Source organism: Salminus brasiliensis, chromosome 1 (assembly GCF_030463535.1).
Source record: "Salminus brasiliensis chromosome 1, fSalBra1.hap2, whole genome shotgun sequence".
NCBI lineage: Eukaryota > Metazoa > Chordata > Actinopteri > Characiformes > Bryconidae > Salminus > Salminus brasiliensis.
In genome coordinates, this window is record NC_132878.1 from 82669543 (window position 1) to 82684464 (window position 14922).

At 42.3% G+C, this 14922-nt stretch overlaps 1 protein-coding gene across 1 annotated transcript in view; it reads right to left on the bottom strand.

Annotated features, from left to right (window-relative positions):
- gli3 (GLI family zinc finger 3) overlaps window positions 1-12781 on the bottom strand; it is a 121466-nt gene extending 108685 nt beyond the window's left edge. The window contains exons 1-2 of the mRNA XM_072691149.1: window positions 12733-12781; window positions 12148-12325 (exon numbers count right to left, since the gene is read on the bottom strand). Of these exons, the coding sequence (XP_072547250.1) occupies window positions 12148-12283 (136 nt within the window). The 5' untranslated portion in view covers window positions 12284-12325; window positions 12733-12781. The remainder of the gene's footprint in view (window positions 1-12147; window positions 12326-12732) is intronic.
- Between the last annotated feature and the right edge of the window lie 2141 nt (window positions 12782-14922).

The window sequence follows — 14922 nt, forward strand, 5'->3', positions numbered from 1 at the left end:
AACACAACAACCCATGCAGATAGGTTTGTGATGCCTGAACACGCAGATCAATCTGATCACCTGCAAATAACAGTCCTCTCATCTGATCCAATTTGAGACACAAATCAGATTTGCCTGCAGTTTGAACACAGTCTAAATGTCTAAGGGATAACCACGTTCTAATCATCTGCAGCTGATGTGCCGCACCTGAGTCTAATTTTAGACATTTTAAGTAGTAATAAATGTGGGGTGTCACAACCTTTCCCTCACGGGACAACTGTATTTTTAAGCAGTCATGAACTTGAATATCAGAGATGGAGAAAGTCGCAAGGGAGACAAATAAGGAGCAATAGAAAGAGAGAGAGCGAGATAGCAGGGAACGAGAGAGAAACAGGGAGGGGTAAAGCGATATTGAGAAAGATGCGAGAGGAGAGATAAGAGAGAAAAGAAAGAAAGAAAGAAAAAGGAAAAGAAAGAGAGAGCAAGAGAGACATAGAGAAAGACGGGGAGAGAAACAAAGAGAGGGAAAAGATTAAAACAGAATACAATAAATTCTCTCAGCAGGGTCGGGACACTTCCACTTTGTTCATCTCAATGGGGGACGTCAGTGTCGGCCACCAAACGGACAAGGCTGGCAGGATAATCAACTACTGTTGCCCCTTTTCTCTCCTTCTCTGCTCCTTCTCTCCCCCTCTCTATCCACCGTGGGATAGAGAGAGTTCTTCTGCTACACAGCCCTGACCCAGCAGTGACCAGACAGACAGAGAGAGGAAGAGAGAGACGAAGGGAAAAAGCAGGGAAGTGAAAGAGAGTGAGAGAGAATCAGAGAAAAAGACACTCTAGCCACGAAGACCTGCAGATGAGAAGATGGAGTTCATGCCCAGGAGAAAAGCCTAATCTGTGAACAGGCTAAAGAATAACACAGTGCAATCAAACAGCAACTTCTGCCCTGTGTTAGCTTACTCTCTGCAAGTAACACTCAGCAGTAAGACTTTGCGAAATGTTAAGAGTGGGATATTCTTATATTTCACATCAGCAGTGGTGCCATGGCTGCTGTTTGGATGGATGGGCGAGGCAGCAGTTTCTAATTGCTGACAATATTCACAATACACTCAGAAAAGCAGCACAATCTATCACAATAGCGATTCTGGCAGTTCCACTACATCATTCGGTATAAAATTAGATATTTTGTATTTGATTTAAAACACTTAACATTTGTGTGTTTTTAAACACATTTTTACACATTCTTTCTCACCTAGAATTAAACAGGCTGTTCTTGGTATTATTACTCAAAAAACTGACTTATCGACATTGTCACACAATAACCTCCAGATTTTAAGATTTTATTTCAAGTCATTTTGGAGCGTTGCTATTGGTAGATCACGAAAATTAGACTGTAAATGTAAAGAACAATTTCCAGATCAAATTATGTTAAAAAGTGAAAAACAGCAGAAATGGAGATAAAAGGTTTTTGTGCGACAGCGACAATATGCAAATTGCCTCTGCCCTGTCTTCTGCCTTGTTCAAAAAGTAGCCTAGGCTGAAATGTACAAAATAAACTCGTAAGATCTGACTGAAATTTACAGTGATGTTGTAAGATCAAATATTTGAACCCACAACCAGAATGAATCCCAATTTGTTTAGTTTCCACTCCATATATTACTATGAATTTCACATTTACTTTTACAATGTTTACTAAGGTTTTTTTAAAAGAATTTTGAACAGCAGCACACGTCCTGTTGCATTTCTAAGTGTGAACACACTGCTTGTGGTAGAACACGACAGTAGAGCGCTACAATCTAAGACCCAGCTACGACCAATATGAAACCTTTAGGAAGGCATTTGAGGGTGCATGTGTGTGTGTGTGTGTGTGTAGGGGCAGGCTCGCTGAGGGCTCCTCCACCCCACTACCAGGAGAGCCTGATCAAATCCGTGCCCTGGGGCAGAGGAGAGGCTACGCTCTCCAAGAGCCTGCTGCCCGTCTCCCCGCTGCTCCAGGAAATGAGCTCCAGAGGAGCCGGGGGGGAGTCACGCTCCACTCAGGCCCAGAGACGCAGCCTCTGCCCAGGCAGCGGTGACAGGGTTTACCCCCCCTAGGCTGGAAGAGCCACGACCGTGACCCTAACGGTGCTAAAGAATTTGGGCTTCATTGTTCGTTGAAGCAGGCCACATTGCCGAGGGCATCTGGAAAAGGAGTGTTGGAGGAAAGTGAGAGGGGAAAGAAGGTAGAAATAAGAAGTATGCTAGGAGAAGAGGTGAGGGGAGATATGGAGAGAGCAACAAAGGGGCTACAGCCCAACTTGACTATTATGTTAGTGATACCGATACTGCTGGTAACAGTGAGGGTGGACTGAGGTGGTAGGAGGTTTCTTGATTTCTGGAACTTTATTCTTCTGGTTTTCACACAGACGTTTATGCTGAACATTTGGGTGTGCATTATAAGCATCTATAAGCATCATTAAGGTTAATCAGTTCCTCTTGTACTGTTTGAACTGGTTCTTCTTTGAGTGGTGCCATAGAAGAAGCACTTTTAGTTCCATAAAGATTCATAGAGATATGTGAGTATGAAGAACCTTAAAATTGGCCAAGAAACTTTAGATGAAGTGAAGGTTCTTTAGAGCTTAGTTCTTCTCACTCAGTCATCTCTAGTGCAAACTTAATTCTGTATGAAACTAAAAGCGGTCCTCCTATGGCCTCACTCAGGGAACCATTTGAAGCACCTTTATTTTTAAGACTGTAGTAAAGCCTGGCTTAAAAACATGAAATGAAACAAATCCAAAGTGTTTTTGTATAGATGTCTGACTATTAATTTACTTTATTGGGGTCATCTTTGCAGATACAGACAAATCCACAGAAACTGACAAACAAGCCATTTTATCAGACCAACAAGGCGTCCTTCACTTTCAGGAAACTACTCACCTTTTAAAGACCACACATCCAAACGTTTCCAAACCCCTTAAATGAATGCATTCAGCTACGGGAAGTTGCGCCCATTGCTGACACAGATGTGTAAATTTATCCTGTCCTGTCCTGTAGTGAAGTACTGCCAAGAGAATAGGACTCTCTAGAGCAAATAAACATGCCAGGTGTAGACTAGAGGGGTATGAAGCCCACAAGCATTGAGCTGTGGAGCAGTGGAATTGGGATCAGGGAGCTGGGGAATTGGGGATGAGGTGTGGGAGCGATCATCCAACATCCTGACCTCACTAATGCTCTTGTCACTGATTGTAATCAAATCCTCACAGCAATGCTCCAAAATCTAGTAGAAATCCTTCCCTGGACAGTAGAGACGGTTACTCCAACAAAAACATTTTTTAAAACCCTGGATTTTGGATGAAACGATAAATACCTGTGTTTCTTTAGGTGTGCCAGTTTGTGTGTGTGTGTGTGTGTGTGTGCATATGTGTAAACTCTTTTTGGAGTTCAGAGGTTATGTGTGCAAGGAAACCGTGTGTTTATACAGCATGACCCTGAAAATCAAACTGTTTTGCCCTCAGCCTCGTTATCCGCCCATTTACACTGTCAGTACGAAAGAAATTACTCTGCAGTAATTTTACCAGGCCAGTCTCAAGTATATATTAGCATATATATATATATTGGGCCAGGACCAGGTTTGGTCAGTCATATAAAAGGAAATAGATAATGCTAATGTTGCAGTTCTGTTGCCAGAAGAACTGGCACAGTGTTGAGTACTGAAACAGTCTGTATATGTGATTTATGCTTTTACTTTCACAGTCGCATTTAACAAATCGATAGCAGGTATTATTGGACACATATGTTGTTTATCAAATAGTTGTATTATTTGTAGACCAAGTTCAAATTCATTAATTCATATGATTGGCTGTTACTTATGTCACGTGTAAAAATATCATTGCGGTACAAAGACAGCGGTGCACTGAGAAATGACACCAGATGTTTTGTAGTAGGTCTTAGATACCAGCGCCAATACTGCTAGACTGTTGGAGATGAACATGGATTGACCTTGGGCCTTCTATGCCTTCCTGGTACAAAATCTTGGACTTGGATTACTGGCAGCAGCTTCAGAAATTAAAGCCAGTACTTTATTTTACTACTAAAAACATAGAAAGGTAGTTTTGGTGTAAAGAACCTATCAGTGGCTCGTTCTTTAAACCATCAATTGAAAGGTTGTTTAGGGAGCCAAAGTTGTTCTTCAATGTCACTGCTCTTGGTTGCCACTCATATGTTTAAGCACACATCCCGATTCAAACCAAAGATGCCGAAGAACGAGAAGTATGTACATACCATATAAAAAAGTAGGGGAAAGAGAACGAAAAAACAAAAGAGAGAGAACTGAGGGAGGACAAGAGTGAGAAAGTGTGGCAGAGCAAAGAAGAGAAATGTGGGAGTGGAGAAAGTGATGGCATGAGTGTGTGTGCGTGGGGGGGGGGTGCAGAGTGCAGAAACAGTTGATTATGAGTCGCATCAAGTGATCAATGATTTCATTAATAAGACTGATCACACGTCTGCCACTGCGCTGACACGGCCATGAGCAATGATCCTCACACACACTGCGGCGAACAACCGCTCGCTCCAGCCCCGGAATTCCCCCCTTACACACACACACACACCACACACATACACACTCCGCTCTCGGTATCCATTCAATATTTCCCCCCACAAGAGGAACAGCGACAAACGGAGAAGCACAGAGGGTCGAGGGGGGGAATGACAGCAGAGTGAAAGGGAGCTAGTGCTGGTGGGGGGAGGCAGGGTGGGGTGTCAAGATGAACTTCTGTAAGAAGGAGGGATGGCGATAGAGTGTGTGTGTGTGTGAGAGAGAGAGAGAGAGAGAGAGAGACGGAAAGGGGGAGAGAGAAGAAAAGTGAAAATCCATTTTGAAGCACATTTTCAATTAGGCTCCACAAGCTGTTATCACAGGTGTGTGAGAATAGGGGCGCGGGGTGTGTGAGTGTGTGTCTGCTCGCAGCGAGCTGAAATGAACCCTTATCTGAGCGCCACAAAGATGGGCCGCCACGGACTATCTGGAAATTACTTTCCGCCCCGCGCTGCTAACAGGAACTTTATTCCTGTCAGCTGACATCCCCCTCTATTTACTGTTGATCATTTGAATGCCCGCCTAAAAAGGAGGAGGCCCTATCTATCTCTCTCTCTCTCTCTCTCTTTCTCTCTCTCTCTTTCTCTACCCTCAACTTAGACATTCTCTTCCATTTGAGTCAACAGACAATATACAACAATATTACATTAGCCATAACATTAGCACCACTAACAACCTTTGGAAAACCTTTGATTATCTTCATTCACAGTGGCATCTGTCAAGGGGAATATATATTAGGCAGCAAGTGAACAGTCAGTTCTTGAAGGTGATGTGTTGAAATCCAGAACAATGGTCAACCATCTGAGCCACTTTGACAGGTGACAAGTGTGATGGCAAGACATGAGAATTAGAGAATCCCCAAAACATTTTTTTCTGGAATGCAGTGGTAAGTAATTACTAAAAGTGGTCCAAGAAATTGAACCAACGACAGCATCATTGGCACCTAAAGCTCACAGATGTGATCCATGGAGGCCCCACCTCAGAATGTCTTGGTTCCAGATGCCACAAGATGCCTTCAGAGGTCTTGTGGAGTCCATGGTCAGATCTGTTGTGACAGACCTACTCAAAATTAGGCAAGTGGTGCTAATGTTATGACTGATCGATGTATATAGACAACAAAAAACTTTCATGGGCAGTGCTTTACTGGTTGATATGGTGGTCTGGACTGATTTATTTAGTCTGGTAGCGGTACCTTATTAAAATGACCATTTTCATAATAGGTTTTAGTGTTCCTCTGTAAAATAGTTCCACACTGCAAACTCTAAACTGTTCTGTTCTGATCTTTTATGAATGTTCCTCTCTGCTGTGGGCTGTAAATAATGCCTGTTAAAAAGGTGCTCTGCTAGAACAAATTAAGAACAAAGGATCAGAACTACTATCAGGTTTAGAAGAGTTGATATCCGATCGATTGGCCTGATCCTGATCCACTGGACCGAAACAGAACATCCCTATCCCTCCAAAATGAGCTTTAATTGAGTTTACTAAAGGACAAGGGCTTAAAACATAGTGTATCCAATAAGAACAGAAGACTTCTTTGCTTGACTTGCATAAAACATGATAAATCACAGAAAACACTGATTCTGTTTGACTATGGGCAGCATGAGTATGCACACACCGTAACGAACAGTTACCACTAAGAGACATGCAGAAAGAGGTTAATAAATAATATCAGCTGGTTATCACCAAATTAAAATTTGCTGTGGTATAAGTTCATTTAACGTTACAGTTCTCAGAACTGATCAATGAAGAGCCATTATGGTGCCTGCTTTAGTTATAGCTTAAATTAAGCAACATCACAGCAATATGTTTTCTGCAAATAATTCTGATAAATGCCCTGATTAAAATATCGATTAAGTCCTTCTTCACATATCGACACTGTCCCCAAAAAAGCATATTCATAAACTCAAAAAAATTTAAATGTGTATATAAAATATTAGGCTCTAAGCAACTAAGGAATTTCTATTGGTTCACTCATATTCCATTTTTCTTTGTCTCTTTTCATGATCAGTTTTCCTCCTCTACACATGTGCTGGGCCGTTGTTCGCACTGTCCAAAAATGTATAAAACTTACAAAAAATCTTATTTGTCTACACAATGTTCCATTTTACTGCTAACGTTCAGGATTGGTCACGCTCTGTGCTGCACAAGCAGTGCAAAAAAAAAAAAACTCTTCCCTTTCTTAGGCGCCAAATTTTGCACCCCGCAAAGCCACTGCACGCATTCCTTTACAATTTTCCAAAGCTCTCCTCTCTGCTTTTCTCACATTCCCTCCTTCTTCTTCCACCCTCCCTTTTCTCAGTCACTCCTTCCCTACTTTTCTTCCTTCTATCATTTCATTCCATCTCTCTTTCCCTGGCCTTTTTCATCACTTTAGCTCTTTAGTGGCCATTACAAATATAACTCACGCCTACTTATTCATCTTGATAACTATTACAGTCTTATAACTATCTAACTATTACATAACTCTTTAGTTCCAGAACTAGAAACTCTCAGCCTTGCTTCTTTCTCTCTCTTTCTGAATGTCAGGACCCTGTTCTGTCCTTTTTCTTCTTTTTTTATTAGCAAATTATCCCATGACGACAGAGTCTAGTTAGCCAAAGACTACAGACATCTCTCCCTCCCTCCCTCTTTTTCTCACTCTTTCTCTCTCTCATTTTTGCTCAGTCTCTCTCTCATACACACTCTGTCTATACCTCTCTTTTGCTCTCTTATCCCTCTATCTCTTTCCCTTACTCTATTCCTCTCTCCTCTCTCTCTCTCTCTCTCTCTCTCTTTTTTCTCTTGCCCGGGTAACAACAAAAGAATCAGGGGACTTTGTGGTCCACCTGCCTGGCGAATGCTGGGGGTTGAGGGGGGGGAGGCGGCGTCCTCCCGGCCCCTCCGAAAGAGGACCAATCAGGCCATTGTGGCGGCGCAGTGGGCTCTTTTGAGCTGTCAGGCCAGGGGAGCGGCTCCACAGATGAATGCAGTGCTCGGCCTACGCCGCTCTTTAGCCGCCCATGTGGGAACGCACCCCACTAAGCCTGCACAATTACACACCACCGCTCAACTTTTCCATAAAACTTCTGCAGAGAGAGAGAGAGAGAGAGAGAGAGAGAGAGAGAAAGAGAGAGAGAGAGAGTGAGAGCGAAAGATGGAAAACTGAAAAATACAGAAGAGGGTGGGAGAGAAGAAGAGAAACAATTTAGTAGAGAGAGAGATAGAGGGGGAGAGAGAGAGAGAGAGAGAGAGAGAGAGAGAGAGAGAGAGAGAGAGAGAGAGAGAGAGAGGAAGTACAAAGAAGACAGAATGAAAGATGAAAAGGGAGGAAGAAAGAGAGGGGTATAGAGAAAAGAAAAAGAGAGAGAGAAAGATAATGAGAAGGAGAAATACATTCAGAAAGAAAAGAACAGAGAAGAGAGAGTGGAAAAATAAACTACAGTAAAAAATAAACTACAGCATAAAACTAAACAGCATTAACAATTTAACAGTAAAAGTAACATACCGTTAAAACTAAACTACAGTAAAGACTAAATTACAGTAAAGACTAAACTACAGTGAAGGCTAAACTACAGTAAAAACTAAACCACAGTAAAGACTAAACTACAGTAAAAACTAAACTACAGTAAAAAATAAACTACAGTATCAAACTAAACAGCATTAACAATTTAACAGTAAAAGTAACATACCGTTAAACCTAAACTACAGTACAGACTAAACTACAGTGAAGGCTAAACTACAGTGAAGGCTAAACTACAGTAAAGACTAAACCACAGTAAAGACTAAACTACAGTAAAAACTAAACTACAGAAAAGACTAAACCACAGTAAAAACTTAACCTCAGTAAAGACCAAACTACAGTAAAAACTAAACCACAGTAAAGACTGAACTACAGTAAAAACTAAACTACAGTAAAAACTAAACTACAGTAAAGACTGAACTACAGTAAAAACTAAACCACAGTAAAGACTAAACTACAGTAAAAACTAAACTACAGTAAAAACTAAACTACAGTAAAGACTAAATCACAGAAAAGACTAAACCACAGTAAAAACTAAACCTCAGTAAAGACTAAACTAGAGTAAAAACTAAACCACAGTAAAGACTAAACCTCAGTAAAGACTAAACTACAGTAAAAACTAAACTACAGTAAAAACTGAACTACAGTAAAAACTAAACCACAGTAAAGACTAAACTACAGTAAAAACTAAACTACAGTAAAAACTAAATCACAGAAAAGACTAAACCACAGTAAAAACTAAACCTCAGTAAAGACTAAACTAGAGTAAAAACTAAACCTCAGTAAAGACTAAACTAGAGTAAAAACTAAACCACAGTAAAGACTAAACTACAGTAAAAACCAAACCACAGTAAAGACTGAACTACAGTAAAAACTAAACTACAGTAAAGACTGAACTACAGTAAAGACTAAGACTATAAAAACTAGACTATATTGAAACACTACTATTTGTTATTTTATTAACTCCAACACCTGATTATGAGACACATTTCTGGCCACTAAATAACTATATTACTATATTATAACTATATATTAGTTTTATAGAACTGAATGATAATGGGGGAATATCAAATCTTCTCAAAGGGCGTTAAAAGTCACTATAATGGGTAAAAAGGGTGTGTATGGAAGGAGAATTAAGGCAGAACAATATTCTGAAGGCATCACATATAAGCATTAGGATAAATAACAGGACACAGAGTTTAAGGGGTTATAAACTGCACAGCCTTTTCATTTCTCTTTATTTTTGCTTTTCAAAGCTAAGAACTGATGTAAGGCACCTTAGCTCCCCGACCCACTGCCACACTCTTGGACACACTCGTCCTGCTGAGCTCAAATTTCACTCCACACTTTTCCCTCTCTGAGTGCGGCGGTGATGGCTCTCCCGGCACCGTGTGGGCTTTCCCCTGCGTGTGGAGCAGGGCCGCAGGCCACAGCCGTTCCAGGACCAGCTCAAGTGTACGGCTCTGTGTGGAGCTTTCTGCAAATGCTCAATAAGGGGCCGATCCCAGATCGGTGAGGCGGCCTCTGAAGCACCTCAGCCACTAACAATTGGCTTTTGTTAGCATGTGTGTGGGGGGGGCAGCCTGGGCCCCGGGGGTTAAAGTTGAGGGGGGTTTTGGGTTACATCAGATAAGAGGTTATGAGTATTGGTGAATGGAGGTGGGGAGAAATGGAGGGGTAATTATAACCTCTCCAGGAATGTGTAAGCTATCTCATGAGTGTGGAAAATACTCTTAGAATATGGTCTGGTGGGTGGCGGTCAAATAAAGCAATAACCCATGTTACAGTGATTTTAGCACAGTAGTGAGTAGAGAGTGTAAATTCGTTGAAACACTCGCTGTAGTTTTAGCTTTTATGACATTGTGATAAAAGTGTGGCAAATAACTGCATTCATATTTAATAATAATTGCAAAAACTGTATAGTTCTATCCATGACCAAAGTCCAGGACTGGTAAACAACTCAATGGTACGTTCTATTCTGGCACATTTTTAAAGGGCCCATACAATGAAAATACAATGGCTTGTCTTGATTTTGTGTCAATACACAGTGTTCAATCCCCATTCCATATAGTCTAAAAATCCATATTTGGAAACTAAGCTGCAAAAACAACACCTTTAGTACCCACTGTTTCTGTGATGTCACAACAACCAACACAGCTACACTAACTACACCTCTGCTTATTCAGCCTACAGCAGTTTAGCTCTGAGTGTTTCAGACTGAACTGCTTTCTGAGACCCAGGACATGTAGCCGATTAGAACTGAGGTCACTTACATATATCCGTTTTAAAGCCACATTAACAAAAAAACAGTCTGTTTAAATCTAAGGGATGAAGAGAATTTGGGAAGTGGCCAGAAAAGCAATTTAAGAATGCATTATAACTGGTTTTGGTGCCAAAAAAAATCCTACAGGATAGAAGAAAAATGTAGGCTATGGGCCCTCTAATACAGAATTCAGAAGTTTTTCAGGGTTTCTCTCTGGCTTGGTCGACTGTAGCCAGTCCAAATGATTGCGGCGCTCAACTTTCCACGACAAACCGTATGTTTCTCAGCAGAGTAATTATGCTCCTGCGACAGAGAAAAATACGCAATTACCAAAGCCAAATTGCATCCATGCTTTCTTACAAGGGGAAAGCTCTGCACCCTGCAACCCCCCCCCCCCCCCCCCCACTTCCACATCGCCACCACCACCACCCAACCCCACCTCTAATTAATGAAAGAGTGCAGGCCATCTGGGAATGAACAAGAGGGAAAGAGAGAGAGGGAGAGAGAGGGAGATTGAGAGAGATGCTTTAGGAATGTCTCTGTTTGGGAAAAAAATAATAAAGCAAAGACTCTTCTTGACTTTCTGCCATATTACCAGAGGCTCTCATATGGAGTGGAGCGCAACCCAGACCACATATCAACAAACACACATCCAACCAACACGCACACGTACAGATATACACAAGCGCGGATCTGCCCAGGACTAGTGTGGAAGAGAAGGCTTCCAAACAATCAGTGGAAAATGCAATCAGGGACAAATGAAAATGCACCTGAATGTATGACTAGGAACTTTTGAACAGAGAAAGGAGCAAAACGTAGAGTATATGTCAGGTTAGTACTGACAGAGGTTGTCAAGAGTCTGAATGAGTTGGTTTCATGAGCAGGTTGTAGACGCAGTATGTCTATGACACTCAACATGCTGGAATATTAACGTTAAAGCCTATATGTTGTGTTTTCTGTCTCTTTTTATGAAATGAATGATTGTACACAGTCATGTTTAACTCTCTACGGTTACAGAATATAATTCCTCCTGACTGAGGTAGCCAGAGGCCAGTGTTGTAATTTGAAAGGGAAGCGCAGAACCTAACAAGGCTGCAACTGAGTCTAGTTTGAGAAGGCATCTGTGTAAGACAGTAATGTTATTGGTATGTACATCGGAGGTAAAAGGCAGAGTTTTGGTAGAACTGGAGTGTCTGTGATATCTCAGTAGCTCAGTACTGTTAGAGGTTGTGAGGTTTGAAGTTTAAATGCATTTGCTTAAAAAGTTGCTAAAAAAAACTTTAGCTAGTAATGTAGCTCAAAAGTAATGGAAGTTCTACCCCATCAACTAGCACTGCACTGCTGTGACTGCATGTCTACATCATCACACCCTTGCAAGTGCAGCAGTTGTGAAGTAATCTGAGACAGACTTGCTTACCTGGTTTCTGACACTTTACATGGACAAAAGCATAGACCAAACCTGACCTGTATCTGTGAGTTTCAGACCCAACCTGACCAGACCAGACTTGTACTGCTGAATTTGAAACCCAAGCCCCACCTAAACCCACTTCTCTGAATACAGCTAGTGGCAATACTGTTGTGAAAGAGACAGAGAGAGAGAGAGAGAGAGAGAGTATGCATGACAGAGAAACATTAAGAAAACACAACTTAACCCTAGCCCTATGTTGTACGTGTAAAAAATGGGCTTTCTGGGATCAGGGTGGGTAGCAGAGCTCTAATGTGGTGTGCTTTTTGTATGTCAGTGATTTGGGATTTGCAGATTTGGGATGATTGTGACATTTTCAATAGGCAGTGTTAAAGGCTAGATGCCAGGCTGAAAATCAGACATACCATTGGAAGTGGTGCTGGAGGCCACGGCCTTCTCACTGATGTCTGCTCGACTAGAGGAGGAGCTTTTGGTCGCCACGATGGTCTCCACCCTCTTCTTTTTCTCTGCTGCGGAACTGGCCTGGGACTGGGTTTCCATGGCAACTGTGCATTCCTCAGTGCCTCATCTATCCTGGGACACCTGTAGGATCCAAAAGTGAGAGGTTTTAAAATGGCTAGCAACAAGTATTGGGCTGTGTAAAAAAAAAAGTTATGATTTCTATACCGGTGCCACAAACTCAAACGTCCAATAAGCAATCAGTTTTAGGACCCAGTAAAACCGCAGCAGAAACACTTGTATAAAAGGTAACAGGCCATTTGGAAGGCCTTAGCGAGAGTTTGGACTTTTACCACATGCAAAACAAAGTTTGCGGTTTCAGGACTAGTTACACATTGGAGAGTGGAGATTGCAGGTGGGTATAGGCCGTGTACCAAACCTCTCCATCACTGCTCAAAAACACAAAAAGCAAAAAAAAAAACAAAAAAAAAACACACACACAAAGGCAGGCGAAAACCTTACGGGGATACTTCAGAGAGTGAGAAACTCACACCCGCCTGAAATGAAGGTTTGTTTGAAGCTCCTTTTGGGAATATCGGAGTGCTGGGGCCATTTTCTCCTCCTCGCAGTAAACGCTTGTTTTAGTTAAAGCTCTTTCTCTGGCTCTGTGGTTCTTTTGGGTTCAGCCAAGCAGACTGCTCGAGAGAGGGGTTCCGCAGAGCTCCATTCGAGGCCCACAAAAAAAAGAGAAGATTCTTTTCTGAGTCGGTTACAGATTTGCCAACCAGCTAGGAATACAGCCAAAGCCCTTTTCCAAGAGAGAATTTCAAATGTCGCTAGGGGTCTGCATGAATAGCAAGGACAGTCCTCCACTGGCCTAGGATTACTTATTAATGCAACAAGTCAGGGAAAATATTTGAAAGTTTCCGCTGGAAAGCTGAAGTATATATCTTTTTTTAAACGTAGCGCCGAGCAGCTGTAAGGAAATACCCAGATGCTGAACGATATTAAAGGAATGCAGTAAATAAAAAGCCTGTGGGCTACATTTTACTATCGACTCTGCACTCTGAAATTGAGCTTTAATTGGAAGGGATGTTTAGTCTGCCTCTGTTTGACTTTACACAAGTAAAAGTACCTAACAGCAGGTTTAATTGTTTTCAACATCTTTGACAGAAGTTATGAGGGGAGCGCAGTGGTAGCTGGCTGGTTCTTACAACAGAGCTATTGAAGTTATAAAGGCTTCAGTCCCAAGAGGAGGGGTGTAACCATGCTCCATAAAAGTGGAGGGGGTCGGGGGAGGTGTGGATACGCAGAACGCAGTGCACTTTGTTTATTTAGAGTTTTTTTTCAGGCCTTAGATTATGCACTTTCTTTTCTCCTCAAAACAACATCTGCAAGCAATCCTGGTTTACCGAAAAGAAAAAAAAGAAAAACAACAACCCAATAATCCCACCCCCCTCCACAAAACCAATCAAAAACATATTAAACTCAAGTTCCTCCCTTAATCACACCCATATGAATACGGAGTACATCAGTCAATGCTCAACAGCAACGGCTCGTTTCTCAGCATTCAAAGTAAATAACTAAAAGAGGACATTCTACGTAACCCAATTTGTGTCTTACACCCTTTCTTCCCCTATTTGTTTCTGTACATAGATATTTTAGGCTTATGTTTTCGGCTTTTATTGTGCCAGACAACAAACCAAATGTAGATCCAATTCCTTACCTAACCACCTTTAATGTGTATAACAGTGTAAAACTGTGTTATTCCATTTAAATCACATACAAACACAACTGCGGTAACTCCAGACGTCTAAGAGTTAATGGCAGAAAGTAAAAACTCTCGCCGCTAGCTGGGGCGAGTTCAGAGGCTAACGATCGATTCTGACCCCAGCTAGAAGAACACAGCCGGGCCGGCTTTGGTCTGGCGGTAAGCGCGGTTGCTGTGGATGGGATGAGGCGCTCCGGCGCTGACAGGCTGTCGGAGGGAGAGAGTGGGGGGGAGATCAGAAGAACAGAGGCCCAAAGTCAGCCCCATTGCTTTCACATTACACACCATCCAGCAGTTCTGTCCGCTCAGCCGCAGTAAAGGAGAGGAGGGAGAGAGTGCGCGAGCAAGAGTACGGCGAGAAAGAGAGAGAGAGTCCTTTATGCCTGTTATTGACTGGCCTTCTGACACATGGGTGCGTTTGGCTGTGTGTGTTTGAACCCCCAGTTTTCTACCTCTTCAATCCCTCGGTGATCCAGAAAGGAGAGCAGGGGGCTGGAAAGGATAGGATAGGAGAAACCGGCGAGGGGTAAAAAGAAGCACATGTAAAATGAAAGAGAAGAGAGAGAAAGAGACAGAGAGAGAGAGAAAGAGACAGAGAGAGAGAGAGAGAGAGAGAGAGAGAGAGAGAGAGAGAGAAAGAGAGATCACGGGTATAAACATTCCTTTGGAAAAGCAAATATTCGCAGCTCCAGTCCACTCAAGCGTGGCGGGCGCTTCTCTTTGTGCTCTCGGCCCGGCGGACGGCCCAATTAAGACCGGGACCTTTCCCCTGTTAGCCCCCTTGCTCAACCCCCCAGTCCACTGCATCCTAATCCCACAGGTGCTCCAGCATGGAATCCCTGTCCTCCTTCTCCCCCCTCCTCTTTTACACATACCGTCACCCACTTTTCTAACCCCTACAAGTTTTGAGGACTCTCTTATAATATGTGAACAGTACTGTGTTGCTATGCTATTGAAATGCTACTGCATC